The 14,752-nt window shown below is 36.1% G+C and overlaps 1 protein-coding gene across 2 annotated transcripts in view; it reads left to right on the top strand.

Annotated features, from left to right (window-relative positions):
* LOC308249024 (pre-mRNA-splicing factor 18) overlaps window positions 1–14,752 on the top strand; it is a 40,739-nt gene that overhangs the window by 12,168 nt on the left and 13,819 nt on the right. Inside the window, exons 2-6 of one of the 2 annotated variants that reach the window (XM_080669606.1) lie at window positions 3,763–3,840; window positions 3,957–3,983; window positions 6,526–6,630; window positions 8,696–8,809; window positions 13,904–14,050. In XM_080669606.1, coding sequence (XP_080525732.1) covers window positions 3,763–3,840; window positions 3,957–3,983; window positions 6,526–6,630; window positions 8,696–8,809; window positions 13,904–14,050 — 471 coding nt within the window. The remainder of the gene's footprint in view (window positions 1–3,762; window positions 3,841–3,956; window positions 3,984–6,525; window positions 6,631–8,695; window positions 8,810–13,903; window positions 14,051–14,752) is intronic. The other variant, XM_080669607.1, reaches the window with a different exon arrangement.

Below are 14,752 nucleotides of genomic sequence, written 5' to 3' on the forward strand. Positions count from 1 at the left end.
TGCACCAAAGGTTGGTGGATTTGATTCTCAGTCAGGGCACATGCCGGGTTGCGGTTCGATCCCTGGTCAGGGAACATGCAGAAGGCAACCGATTGATGATCCTCAGTGCTTCTCTCCCTCTCTCTCCCTTCCTTTCTCTAAAGTCACTTAAAAAAATGTTTTTACATAAACAAAGTGACACCTAAACAAAATTGAAATTAGGTCCGTAATATCATCAGATACTCTTTTCATGTTCAAATATCTCCTATTGAATTAAAATATATGCATATATATCTTTTTATAGTTGGTTTGTTTGAATCAGATCCACACACTGCAGTCATTGTATTTGTTTATTATGACTTTTGGTTTCTTTTCATTGAGAACATTTTTATTCCTCCCAGCCCCACCCCTTCTTGATGCCATTAACTTGTTGGAGAAAGTGGGGCTAGTTTGTAAAACTTTTCAGTGTTTCATTGTTTCCTTTGGTGTTATTTAGTTTTGTCCTTTATTCCCTACATTTCTGGTAAACTGGAAGTCAGACCTAAATATTTTATTAGATTCATATTTACCTTTTTGGCAAGAATGCTGTATCTTAACAAATATCAAGCTATATTACAAAGCCACTGTTCTTAAAACTGCATGGTACTGGCATAAGAACAGACATATAGACCAATGGAACAGAGAACCCAGAAATGGACTCAAGCCATTATGCTCAATTAATATTTGACAAAGGAGGCAAGAGCATGCAATGGAGTCAAAACAGTCTGTTCAGTAAATGGTGTTGGGAAAATTGGACAGATATATGCAAAAAAATGAAACTAGACCACCGACTTACACCACACACAAAAATAAACTCAAAATGGATAAAAGACTTAAACATAAGATGGGAAACCATAAAAATCTTAGAAGAATCCATAGACAGCAAAATATCAGACATATCTCATAGCAATATGTTTACCAATATACCTTCAAGGACAATGGAGAAAATAAACAAATAGGACTACATCAAAATACAAAGCTTCTGCACAGCAAAAGAAACTATCAAGAAAATGAAACGGGAGCCCAATGTGTATGGGACAGTGGTCGGCAAACTGCGGCTTGCAAGCCACATGCCGCTCTTTGGCCCCTTGAGTGTGGCTCTTTCACAAAATACCACGGCCTGGGTGAGTCTATTTTGAAGAAGTGGCGTTAGAAGAAGTTTAAATTTAAAAAATTTGGCTCTCAAAAGAAATTTCAGTCGTTGTACTGTTGATATTTGGCTCTGTTGACTAATGAGTTTGCCGACCACTGGTGTGGGAGAACATATTTGCCAATGTTACATCCGATAAGGGGTTAATCTCCAAAATTTATAGGGAACTCATACAACTTAACAAAAGGAAGATAATCCAATAAAAAAATGGGCAAAGGACCAAAATAGACACTTTTTGAAAGTGGACCTACAGAAAGCCAAGAGACATGAAAACGTGCTCAAAGTCACTAATCATCCAAGAGATACAAATCAAAATGACAATGAGATACCATCTCATACCTGTCAGAATGGGTATCCTAAACAAATCAACAAACAACAAGTGCTGGGGAGGATGTGGAGAAAAAGGAACCCTCGTACACTCTTGTGGGAATGCAGGCTCGTGCAGCCACCGTGGAAAACAGTATGGAGTTTCCGCAAAAAAATTAAAAATGGAACTCCTATTTGACTCAGTAATCCCACTTCTAGGAATATATCCCAAGAAATCAGAAATACCAATCAGAAAGGATATATGCACTCCTATGTTCATAGCAGCACAATTTACAATAGCTAAGATTTGGAAACCGCCTAAGTGCCCATGAGCAGATAAGTGGATTAAAAACCTGTGGTACATCTACACGGTGAATACTATGCTGCTGTAAGAAAAGGAATTCTTACCATTTGCAACAGCATGAATGGGCCTGGAGAGCATTATGCTACATGAAATAAGACAGTCCGAGAAAGGTAAGTATCACATGATCTCACTCATTTGTGGAATATGATGAACAACATAAACTGATGAATAAAAAGAGATCCAGAGACATAGAAGCATCGAACAGACCATCAAACCTTAAAGGGAGGGCAGAAGAGGGTGGGAGAGGGGGTAAGAGATCAACCAAAGGTCTTGTATGCATGCATATAAGCATAACCAATGGACACAAACGGTAGGGGGATGAGGGCCTGTGCTGGGGGGTGGGAGTGGGCGGGGAGAGGTCAGTGGGGGAAAAGGGAGACATTAATACTTTAAACAATAAAGAATTTTTAAAAGATGCTGTGTCAGTGGTGCTGTATACTTCCTATGTATATCACATAGGGAGGTGCATAATGTTTTCTTGATGTCAAACTTGATCAGTGGGTTCAAGTATTGGCAGCCTGATCTTTCCATTGTTCACCATCAGCCTTTCTTGTAATGGTCTTAGCATCCATTATGGTCATTGCCTGAGTGAATGAGCTGTGGATTATGAGGTGCTAAATACCTGAGGTAGTATTGAGGTACTATTATAATTACTACTAATAAAGTAGGACAGTAGCTTTTAAAAAAACACGTTTTTATTGATTTTAGAGAGGGAGGAGGAGGAGAGAGAGAGAAACATCAATGTGAGAGAAACATCGATTGGCTGCCTCCTAACCTGGGTTCAAACCTGCAACCTGGGGATGTGCCCTGACCAGGAATCGAACCCGCCATCCCGTGGTGCATGGGACAACACTCAACCAACTGAGCCACACTGACCAAAGCAAGGCAGCATCTTTGAGCCAAGTCATCAATGGAATAAGAGCTGTAGATAGTAACAAGCCTCCAAATTAGTGAATGTAGATTTAACAGCAAGGATAGTTTTATATGTAGTACTAGTATAGAAAGAACTGTTTTTTTTTTCTCACCATTATAATAGATTTAGAGCTTATCTCTTTTGACATCAAATCATATTAAAACAAATGCCTTTAAACTGTCTTTAAATAAAAAAACTCGCCGAAACCGGTTTGGCTCAGTGGATAGAGCGTCGACCTGCGGACTGAAGGGTCCTGGGTTCAATTCCGGTCAAGGGCATGTACCTTGGTTGCGGGCACATCCCCAGTGGGAGGTGTGCAGGAGGCAGCTGATCGATGTTTCTCTCTCATCGATGTTTCTAGCTCTCTATCCCTCTCCCTTCCTCTCTGTAAAATATCAATAAAATATATTGATAAATAAATAAATAAATAAATAAATAAATAAATAAATAAAATAAAAAGACTCTAAAACCATTATATGCCTAGATTATTTTAAGAGTTGGTTAATTCAATTTTAAGACTTAAAATACAGTCAATTGATACAATATGATTTTTAGATGATGAAAAGAATTTGGACACACTCTTGGAGCTCTCTCTTGGTAATGAGATGTAAGATATTGGCTATAGATACCATAATTTCTGTTTGATTACTTCTGATAGAAAAAAATTAAAGCATTCTATTTTATGGGGTTCATAATAAATACATTTGTAGAGATTATCACTGAACTCAAATATTGGGAAGTTAAATCAAAAGTGTGGACATTTGGGAAAGATTGTTTTCTTCTCTTTGCTATTGGATATGCCTGTTAAAATGATACTGCAAGAAAAATATGTACTTCAAATTTAGACTAGAGGTTGAGGACAGGTGGTGTGTTCAGAAAATCAATGTAATTTCTATGCAACCAAAAACCTTTACCATTTCTTGAAAAACTGAAGAGTGTTTTCAGGTTGTTGATTAGGGGACATTAAATTTTATGCAAGGGTATATTATTAACTCACTTCTTCTTTGATAGGAAAATAAAAAATATTTCAAGCGTAGTGAACTTGCAAAAAAAGAAGAGGAAGCATATTACGAAAGATGTGGCTACAAGGTATGAATCCCTGCTTTTATGTTACATTGTCTTATTTCTGAGTTTAAATTTATACAGCTGTTGTTAAAGTGACAAAATTATTGATCTCTGTTCAATTTATCAATGTTATACATTAGCCTATAAATGAGAAGCCATCCGGAGAGGTATGAATTTTTGTTTTTGTTTTTCTTTATTTTTTTATCTTGAATTCAAAAAAATACATGCATGACTTTTGGCTTGGAATGGTTTGGCCTTCTGTGGACAGCATGAAGTGGCTTGAGATCAAAGCTTGATTTTCTTTCCTTTTTTTTTTTTTTAATTAAGTCCTGGATCTGATGCTGCCTCATTTTCATCTCTCCACCACTCCCTCACTCCACCTCTCCCAATAAAAGTCCATTTTTAAAGGGCTAAAAACATTTTATTCATTCAATAACAATGGTATTAGCAGTGGTATTTTCCCTGCTTTCTCCTGAATATTTTAAACCAGTTTTTACGTTTACATTGTTAATAATTCCTTTTGTCCTAAGCACCTCTGCCTGAAGTATATTGCCGTATAACGTTTATATACTTTTGTGTAATAAGGAACCACATTTCAAACACTGCTCAGTCTATTAGATAGAAAATGTAATATTGAAATATTTGTTCGAAACAAATGAGTTGTCTGGAAGACTGTACATTTTAGAAGCATGACTGAAATTATCTTTGAGATTACCTAGTTGAATAACATTGGGTTTTTTTATTGGGAGGGGTTAAAGGTTATGAGTGAAGTTACGTTTAAATTATTTTAAAAAGACTATATCTAGTTTAATAATTTTTAAGCCAAATTTCAGAAGGCTCTCTTTTGCTAAATCATAAGTTTGAAATCAACTTTTTGCTTGTGAAACACCAATATAAAAGAATACTCTTGTGCATGTCATGTTAAAAGTTCTGGAAATTAATTTATCTGGCATAGCATTTCTAGAGGGATGCATGAATAATGCAAATGGTATATATGTGCATTTGATTTTATTTTGTAGTGTTGGGAGAGGGCAAGTTTTAAAAATGTAGTTATATTTCTGATAGGTTTCTAAAATATGAACATTTATATTGGTATTTTGATATTTTCCATGAATATATTTATTTCATTTGCTTCTAATTTAGGAAATTAAAATTATGTTGTGTTAGTAACCATTGGATACATATTCAGAAAGAATTCTCATCTTTTGCTTGTCCTAACATTGTCTAACTCCAACTTGATTTGGAATAAGAATTATTTACCCTGGGTATAGTCTGCTGGCTTGTTGTTTTCCAGGATCCCTAAATTTCAACCTTTCAGCTTTTTGATAAGGTTGGAAAAGAATTTAAAACAATGGTGGCAGTTTGCTTTGCTTAGGTTGCTTCAGTGATAGTGCAGTACTTCCTTGCTTACATAGAGGAAAGCACTGAAGCAAAATAATTACTGTAAAGGTACTGCTTGTAATGTTAAGTCCAGCTGCCATTCTTTAATTAAAACTACTTTTCATCCTAAGATTTTTTGAGAAATGACCAGTTTTTATGCTTAAAAAGAAAGCACGCGTTCTTTCTTAAACATTTTTAGTATTTCCTTCTTGGTAATAATGAAAATATTGCATGTATTACTTTCATTCCTTTATAGAAACCAGTTCCCATTTTTTTAAGGCTTGATGCTGATTTGGTTTGTGAAAATATGAAAGTTTAGTTTTTATCTCAATTTTCTGTTACAGTCTTAATACTGATAAACTTAACTGTTAACCATAAACTATAGAATCATAAGTTATATAATTTTAACCATTTAGCCTTTCTTAGTTGAATGAATTTTTCCTTAAAGTTGATCTTCTTTTGTGTGTGTTTTTTATCTTCTTTTGGCATTTTAGATTTGTCTTATGGTCAGTTGGGAAACCATGTTTCAATATCTTTTTACAGACCACACAATGGGGCTTATAAATTGCTGAACTCAATTTTCCCAAACTGTGACTTGGGCGGCAGACTCAAGAAAATATATGAAGAGATTTTTTTCCCTGCAGGTTCATATCAACAAGAATGTTCACTCTTTTCTTTGTGTGGTATGAGTAGAGAGGTGCTGTTTTTCATTATTTTCTCACAAGGTTTGTAGCTCAGTTTTGTGGAAAAGTTCTGTGTAGCATTGGAAATTTTTCTACATGTCCAACAGTGATTTCTGTGCACTTGGAATAATACCTTTCAAAAAGTAGGGTAGGAAAAAGCTGGCTATTGAGGCTTCACGGGTTTCTGTTAGAAAGCAGTTCCTGTCTTTTGACTTTCATTTTAAACCCAGGGCAAGAATCAGTCAACCCTGTAGGATGATTTTTTCAAAGAGGAGAAGCAGGTTGATTGTTTTTCGAAAGGAAAAAAAAAAAAAGGTAAATTCTTTAGAGTCGAAGGAGAAAGTGAGTCTAAGTTTCAGCTGTTTTACGGCTTTTATACTTAATGTCACTTTTCTGTAGCAAAAATGCTGTCTCCGATGTGCATGCTTTATGTGTGCTGTCCCTGAAATTGACAAGTTTGATACTAGTAAACTCTTAAAAGCTGGATATTTATTATGAGCTCTTTCCTCGGAGGAACATTTAGGAGACCTTCAATATTTAAAACATGTTTAACTATCTTGAACAGCTAATCTAAAAGAATGATAAATATTAACTATATTTTAAAAGCTGAATTTCTTTTTTTTTTTTTTTTTTGCTGTTAATATAGATACAGCCAAAAGAGGACGACCAGACACCATTAACTTCATCGAACCCAGTATTAGAACTTGAACTGGCAGAGGAAAAATTACCAATGACCCTTTCTAGGCAAGAGGTAAGTTTCTATATAGAGTTTCATGAAAAAAACAAAACACACACACACACACACACACACACACACACACACCCACCCCAAAAAACTCTGTACAACATTTACATTTATCTTTAGTTCTACCCAATAGTTTTTTGTCATTATTTCCCATATAAAATGACTTACTGAACTCAGTTACTGTGCAGCTAGCCAGTTTTCTTCATGGAGTTCTACTAGTAAATTACCTCTGCTTTTCTTGATACTGTTATGTTAAACTTTTTAAAGTATCATCCTAAACTTTAAAAACTAAACACTGTTTTTTAAAAAATATATTTTAATTGATTTCAGAGAGGAAGGGAGAGGGAGAGACAGAAACATCAATGATGAGAGAGAATCATTGATTAGCTGCCTCCTGCACACCCCCTGCTGTGGACTGGGGTGGGGGTCGAGTCCACCACCCAGGCATGTGCCCTTGGCCGGAATCGAACCTGGGACCCTTCAATCGCAGGCTGGTGCTCTACCCACTGAGCCAAACTGGTTAGGGCTAAACACTGTTTTAAATGTATATATTCTAAATATTTATACTTAAATTATTTTAACTAGTGTACTATTTTATAACTTATTTTCTTTTAATACATCTTTCTAGGCCAAAATATATATATGTGTAATTTTTTATGACCATATACTTTCCCATATTTTTAAAGCCAGTTCTTTATTAATGGTCATTTAGATTACTTCAGCATTTCCCTCTTATGAATCATACTAAGAGGAAAATCCTTCTATAAACATGATTGCATGCATAATTATGATTATTTCCTTTAGAAAATCTTCTGGAAGTGTGATATCTGGAGTGTATGTACATTTCTAAGACTTTTGATACATATTACCAGAGTGCTCTGTCCCAGTTATACCAGTTTATACTCTCACCTGTAGTGTTTGCCCATACCCTAGTCAAGATCAATTATCATTTTCTTTAAAAATATTTTTTAAGGATATTTATGTGATATAAAGAATTCAGACTATTCAGAAGGTACAAAGCAAAAGTGAACTTTGAACAAAGGGAAACTTTCAGCGAAAAGGATGGCTAACTCTGGAAGCTGTCATGTGAAAATTAGAGAAAGGTATTTTGAATAATTAGCCTAAATACTTTTAAAAGAGTTTATTGACCACAGCTCTAATTTTGAAAAGGAATTGAGTATTCTCTGTGGTTCCATAAAGTAGAGCTAAGATAAATGGGTAGAAGTTTAAGGGAGGTAGATTTTAGTTTATTTTGAGAAGCAAAACATCCAGAAATGGGGTGGGCTGTTTCATGAAGAGATGTGATTCCTGTCATTTGTCAGACAGTGACCTGACAGTTGTTTTTGGGGGTTAATTCTGCATTGATTAGAGAAAGCATTAGATGACCTCTTAAGTTTCTTTTTAATATCAAGCTTCAGTTAATCCATTGGGAGCCCTACCAGTGGTTTCTAAGTGTGTTCCCAGGTGAAGTTCTTGGTATTTATTTTTTATTTGGATAAACTTATTAATTATAATTTTTGTTTCTCCTTTTTATTAACTAAGCATGTATATAGTGTATAAAACACATATGTTTAATATAATTGATAATTATTAAACACCTGTATAGCTATCATCTAAGAAGTCAAGAAATAGAGTGGTATTATCAGCCCCTCAGGAGCCCCGCATGTGCCCCATCCTGATCATACACACTTTCTCTCCTAAGGGACAGTGTTTGGTTTAAAAGTAGTATTGCAATGCTGACATTGGCTGTGGTCATCAGCTGAGTTACCAACTGACTCCAAACTTTTTTTCCTTCTTTATATGAATATTATCACTTGCTACCATCTTAATATTTTTCTTATGTATTTGATTATACAAATTGTTATTTACTGAACCAGCCAAAAAACCTAACCCATTAGGACTATTTAAGGTGTGACAATGACTCAGTATATTTTTTCATAGAAAATTAAAGAAAAAATAAACATAACTTTTCCAACTGGCATTTCAAAATAAGTGTTTGGTCACCTAAAATAGGAATTGCTATTACTAATAACATAAGGAATTACTACTATCTTTTGATTAAAAAAAATAGGTTATCAGAAGATTAAGAGAAAGAGGAGAACCAATCAGACTATTTGGAGAAACTGATTATGATGCTTTTCAGCGTTTAAGAAAAATAGAGATCCTGACACCAGAAGTTAACAAGGTAAGAAGTCAGACCAAAGCTAGAAGAATATCATTGTACTACATAAACTAGAATAGTGTGGAGTCTGATGTCTGACCAATTGCATTATTAGAGGAAAAAATGAAAAAGTTGCCAGGTGACTGCTGGTGAATATAAGTTTAAAAAAATTTTTTTTAAAGTACCTATTTTATGTATGTTCAGTGCATTTTGACAAATACATCCAAGTTTGTAACCACCAACCTTGTGAAGATACAGAACATTTTCATCACCCAAGGAAGTTCGCCAGCGCCCCTTTTGGCCAATCCCCTATTCCATCTTTTCTACTCATGGGCAACCACTTTTTAAAATTCTATCACCATGGATTAATTTTGCTTGTTCTGCTATTTCTTATAGATGAAGTCATAGTGTGTGGCTTCTTTTGATCGGCATAACATTTTTTAGATTCATCCATGTTATTGCAGTTATCAGTAGTTTGTTCCTTTTCATTGCTGATGGTATTCAGTCTTATGAATATACTGTAATATGTTTTCAACATTGGGCTGTAATGAATGAAACTGCTCTGAACATTCTTATTCAAACCTTTTGTGAACCTATGTTATTTCTCTTGGATAAATATGGAGAAGTGGAATTGCTGAATAGTAAGAGTAAATGTATGCTTAACTTTTTAAGAAATGCCATATATTTCCAAATGCCATCAGCATTTTTATTGTTAGTCTTTTAAATTTTAACAATTTTCTTGTAAGTGTAATAGTATCTCATTGTGGTTGTTTTCACATTTCCCTGATAACTAAAGATTATGAGCATCTTCTCATGGACTTCTATAGGCTATATTTTTCTCTGTGCAGTGTGTATTAAAAGTTTTTGTTCATGTTTTATTTAGGTTGTTTGTCTTTTTATTTTTGAATTGTAGAAGTTCTTCATTTATTCTGGATATAAGTCCTTTGTGAGATACAGATATATATTTTGTGACTATTTTGTCCTAGTCTACAGTTTACCTGTTCTCTTATTATTTCTTTTGTGGGGGAGTTTTAAATTTTGGTGAAGTACACTTTATCAGCTTTTGGTTTTATGGTTATTGCTTTTGGTATTTTACTTAAGAAACCTTTGTCCCAAGGTCTTGAAGAAATAGTCTTCTGTTTTTGTTTTTGTTTTTTTTTAAAGCTTAACAGTTTTAGCTTTTACATTTAGAGTTCTGATATTGTTTTATGGCTCAGCATATGGTCTCTTCTGGTTAATATTCCATGGGCTTTTGAAAAGAGTCTGTTTTATTTTATTTTTTATGCTTTGGGATAAATGTCACTTACAATAGTGTTGTTCAGAGATTCTGAAGCTTTATTAACTTATCTACTTGCTCTATCAATTACTTAGAAACAGGTGTAGTTATTTATGGCTATGTAACAAACCACCAAAAACTTAGTAGCTTAAAACAATTTATTATTATAAAATCTTTTTCAGTCATCTATGACTGTCACAAATCCTTCTGAAACCTAGTAACTTAAGGTAATTTACTATCTCCCACAGTTCTGTGGTTTGATTGGGCTAAGCGGGGCAGTGTTTGGCTCAGGATCTTGCATGTGATTGCAGTTAAGTGAGTGGTTAAGGTCATCTGAAGGCTCCACTGGACCAGTCTTCTAACTTAACATAAAACCTTTAAGGTTTTCCGTGTTGTAGCATGTGTCAGAATTTCTTTTTTAAAAATCCTCACCCGAGGATATTTTTTTTCCATTGAAAGAGTGTAGAAGGGAGGAAGGTGGAGACAGAGAGAAAAAAAAACATTGATGTTCGAGAGAGACACATTGATTGATTGCCTCCTGCACATGCCCTGACTGGGGCTGGGAAGCAAACCCACAATCCAGGTACATGCCCTTGACCAGGAATCAAACCCACAACCCTTCAGTCTGTGGGCCAGTATTCTAACCACTGAGCAATTGGCCAGGGCAGAATTACCCTTTTTGAAAAAAGGCTAAAACGTATTCCATTGTATGGAGGGAGAGCGACAAAAGGAAAGAAACATAGATGTGAGAAAGACAAATTGATTGGTTGCTTCCCACATATGCCCAACCAGGGCCAGAGATCAAGGCTGCAACCAAGTTATGTGCCCTTGACAAGGAAAGGAACCCAGGACTCTTCAGTCCACGCGCTGACACTCTATCCACTGAGCCAAACTGGCTAGGGCTGGAACAGTCTGTGTTAAGTTGGTAAGAACAAGTTTGAACAAGTTCTAAAGTTCTACATTTTTACTTCACCTAGCCCATGTTTTATGTTTTTTTGTTTTGTTTTTTTTTTTATATTTTATTTTTTACAGAGAGGAAGGGAGAGGGATAGAGAGTTAGAAACACCGATGAGAGAAAAACATTGATCAGCTGCCTCCTGCACACCCCCTACTGGGGATGTGCCTGCAACCAAAATACATGCCCTTGACTGGAATCGAACCCGGGACCCTTTAGTCCACAGGCCAACGCTCTATCCACTGAGCCAAACCGGTCAGGGCTGTTTTATGTTTTTGATGTCACATTTTACATCTTTTTATCTTGTGTATCCCTAAATTAATTACTGTAATTATAATTATTGCTTTTGTCTTAACCTTCATACTAGCTTTGTACATGATTAATTCACTACCTACTCTGTATGTACCTTTACTAATGAGATTTATACTTTCATTTTGTTTTCTTATTAATTAGCTCCCTTTCTTTCAGTTTAAAAAATCCCTTTAACTATTTCTTGTAAGGCCAGTTCAGTAAAGATGAACTCCTTTAATTTTTGCTTGTTTGGAAAACTCTTTATCTTTCTTTCAATTCTGAAGTATAATTTTGCCAGGCAGAGTATTCTTGGTTGGAAATTTTTTCTTTCAGTACTTCGAACATACTGTGCCACTGCCTTCTGGCCTGCAAAGTTCCTACTGAAAGATCTGATTGTCTTACGCATGTTTCGTTGTATATAACAAGTTTTTTTTCCCTCTTGCTCCTTTTAAGATCTCTCCTTGTGTTTATTTTTTGACATTTTAATTATAATGTGTCTTGGTTTTGGTATGTTTAACTTTCTGGGGTATTGCCAACAGTTTCCCACAGCAGCTCCACCATTTTACATTTCCAGCAGTGCAAAGTGTCCCATTTATTTATATGCCAGTTTCAGAGCAGTGCCAGAGCCCGGCAACAGCTCTGGTGCTCTGAGTGACTTTGAGTCCATATAGTCTTCTAAATTCTCCCATTCGACTATGCCAGGGCTGGTTCCTGCTTGAACCCTTACCACTGTACTAACTGTTGGGAACTTAGTCCAAGTTCCTCCTTTATCCTCTGCTCCTTAGATACAGGTGTTGGGTCTGAGCCCCCCTGCCTAAGGGCTGGACCTCCTTGAATGCTAGGTCTTAGACGGAGAAGCCATGAGAGGTTGTGGGTATATAAGAATGAGTCTTGATTGCAGAAGCCAGTAGCCATCAGACAAGAACAGTCCTCACAGGAAAGTCCATTTAGGCAGGCAGCCGAACACCAGCTGGTAGATCTCCCATAAAGTAGCATCAGTGTCTGTACCCATAGCTATTATCTGAGCAGCTGCACGCTGCCTCCTAGACTTACCACCTCACATTGTAGTGGTACCTGAGCTCTCCGGCTCAGCAGCTTCTCCTGTCTCTCCTGCCCAGCTGCTTTCTCTAGCAGACTTCTTCACACACTCCATCCTAGCTGTTCTCTCTCCATACTCCAGCCTACTAGCTGGTCAGTAACCTACTTTTATACTATTTAGACAAAGAAGGCTTTGTGCCAATAGTTACATCAATCATATTGGCTACCGAAGGGCACAGTGTACTATCAGAGTGCTATGGCCTTGCAACCACTCATGGTATCTTGGTCTGATTAGGATTCCCAGGTTTAGAGTCCTTGAACATCCCGTTTAGGCTCATGCTCAGAGCGGCCTTTGGCTATTCTGGTGTATTAATAACAAGGCCTCTGTGCTCCCACCAACCTTGACTATCTGGGGACCACTTGTTATTTTCTGTGTTTTTTGTTTGTTTTTATAATAGCCATCTTAATGGGTGTGAAGTGATATTTCATTGTGGTCTCCACTTACTGGTGATGTTGAGCATCTTTTCATTTGCTTATGGGCCATTTGCATGTCTTGTTCTATTTAGGTCCTTTGCCCATTTTTAATCCTGTTGGTTATTTTCTGTTTTTAAATTGTAGGAGTTTCTATGTATTCTGGATATCAATCCTTATCAGATATATGACTTGCAAATATTTTCTCCCTTTCCTTGGGTTATCTTTTCATTCTATTGATAGTGTCTTTGATGCATAAAACTTTTTAACTTTTCTATTTTTGTTGTAGTTGTTACCTGTGCTTGTGCTGTTGTATATAAGAAATCATTTCCAAATCCAATGTCATGAAGCTTTCCCCCTATGTTTTCTAAGCATTTTATAGTTTTAGCTCTTGGATTTAGGTTTTTTATCCCTTTTGAGTTAATTTTTGTATGTGGTGTAAGTTAAGGGTCCAGGTTAAAGCGTTTTTTTCTTTTTTTGTGTTTTGTTTTTGTTTTGTTAATCCTCACCCCTGGATATGTTTCCCATTGATTTTTAGAGAGTGAAAGGCAAGGAGGGAGAGGGAGAGAGAGAGAGAGAGAGAAACATTGATGTGAGAGAGACATCAATTGATTGTCTCCTGCGCATACCTCGACTGGGGCTGGGGATTGAGCCTGCAACCCAGATATGTGCCCTTGTCTGGGAATTGCACCCACGACCCTTTGGTGCTCGGGCCAATGCTCTAACCACTGAGTGACAACAGCCAGGGTTTAAGGCTTTCATTTTTATTAAATAGTCACAAACTGGGTGTTAACAGAATGTGGAATTTGCTGGTGTTAGAAATGTAGTTGCTAGCCTATGATATAGAGGAGACACTAATTTTATACTGTTGACATTTCGAAGGTTTTTGGAGTTCGTAGTAGCCTTCAGGTGGTTCTCAATGGTTGTTGTACCATTTAAATTGTAATTTTGATATGGTCACGGGAGGAGGCAAGTACAGTGTTTACCTACTCTGCCCTTTTGACTGGTAGTCTGAAATGAATTATACTTAGTATTAGTGAAAGATCGGTGAAATTTCAAACTAGGTATAATTTTTCACCTTTCTCAGGGATTGAGGAATGATCTGAAAGCAGCTTTGGATAAGATTGATCAGCAGTACCTCAATGAACTTGTGGGTGGTCAAGAACCTGGAGAGGAAGACACACAGAATGACTTGAAAGTTCATGAAGAAAACACCACAATTGAAGAGTTAGAGGTAATTTCTACATCCACCTTACCTCATCTCCCGTTACACCTTTCATTCCCTGCAACAAATGGTTGAGTTCATCAGATTACTCTGTTCAGAGCATACTATCATGCTTTCATTCATGCATTCTCTTTTTTCTCATTCTCTACTCTTATTCCTCTACTTTCTGCCGTTGAAAGTAGTCATTCAAATATGTTTGATGTGCATTATTTTATTTGTTGTTGGTCTTTTATAATTAGTAGTGTTTTGTGAGCATGTGTTTTTTATTTCCATAAATGGTATTGTACTGGGAAATTCTTCTTTCTGCTTTTTCCTTTTCATACTTAGAACTGTTTTTAAAATCCATCCTTGATGCCTTATATATGTCTAAACCTTTGCTGTTAACTGCTAATACTTTATATCTTGTGGTATTCACTGCCTTTTAGTTGTGTTCCCTCATAATATGGACAACTAGATTGCTCCCAGACCCCTGTTACCACAAACAGCTTTGTGAAGGATAATCTTGTACATCACCCCTATGGACTCAGAAGTGGGATCGCTGGGTTTATGTACAATTAACTTGTCTAAGCAATGCTAAGTTGCTCTCCAGATGGCTGTATTAGTCTGTACCCTACCAGTAGGGTGTGTCATACATCCCTAATCCCTGTCAACACTGGGCAATCTTTTGTTTTCTAATTTTTGTCAGTGTGTTGAATGTGGAGTGATATATGT

The sequence above is a fragment of the Plecotus auritus genome (genome assembly GCF_963455305.1).
Source record: "Plecotus auritus genome assembly, chromosome: 1".
In the NCBI taxonomy this organism is placed as follows: Eukaryota; Metazoa; Chordata; class Mammalia; order Chiroptera; family Vespertilionidae; genus Plecotus; species Plecotus auritus.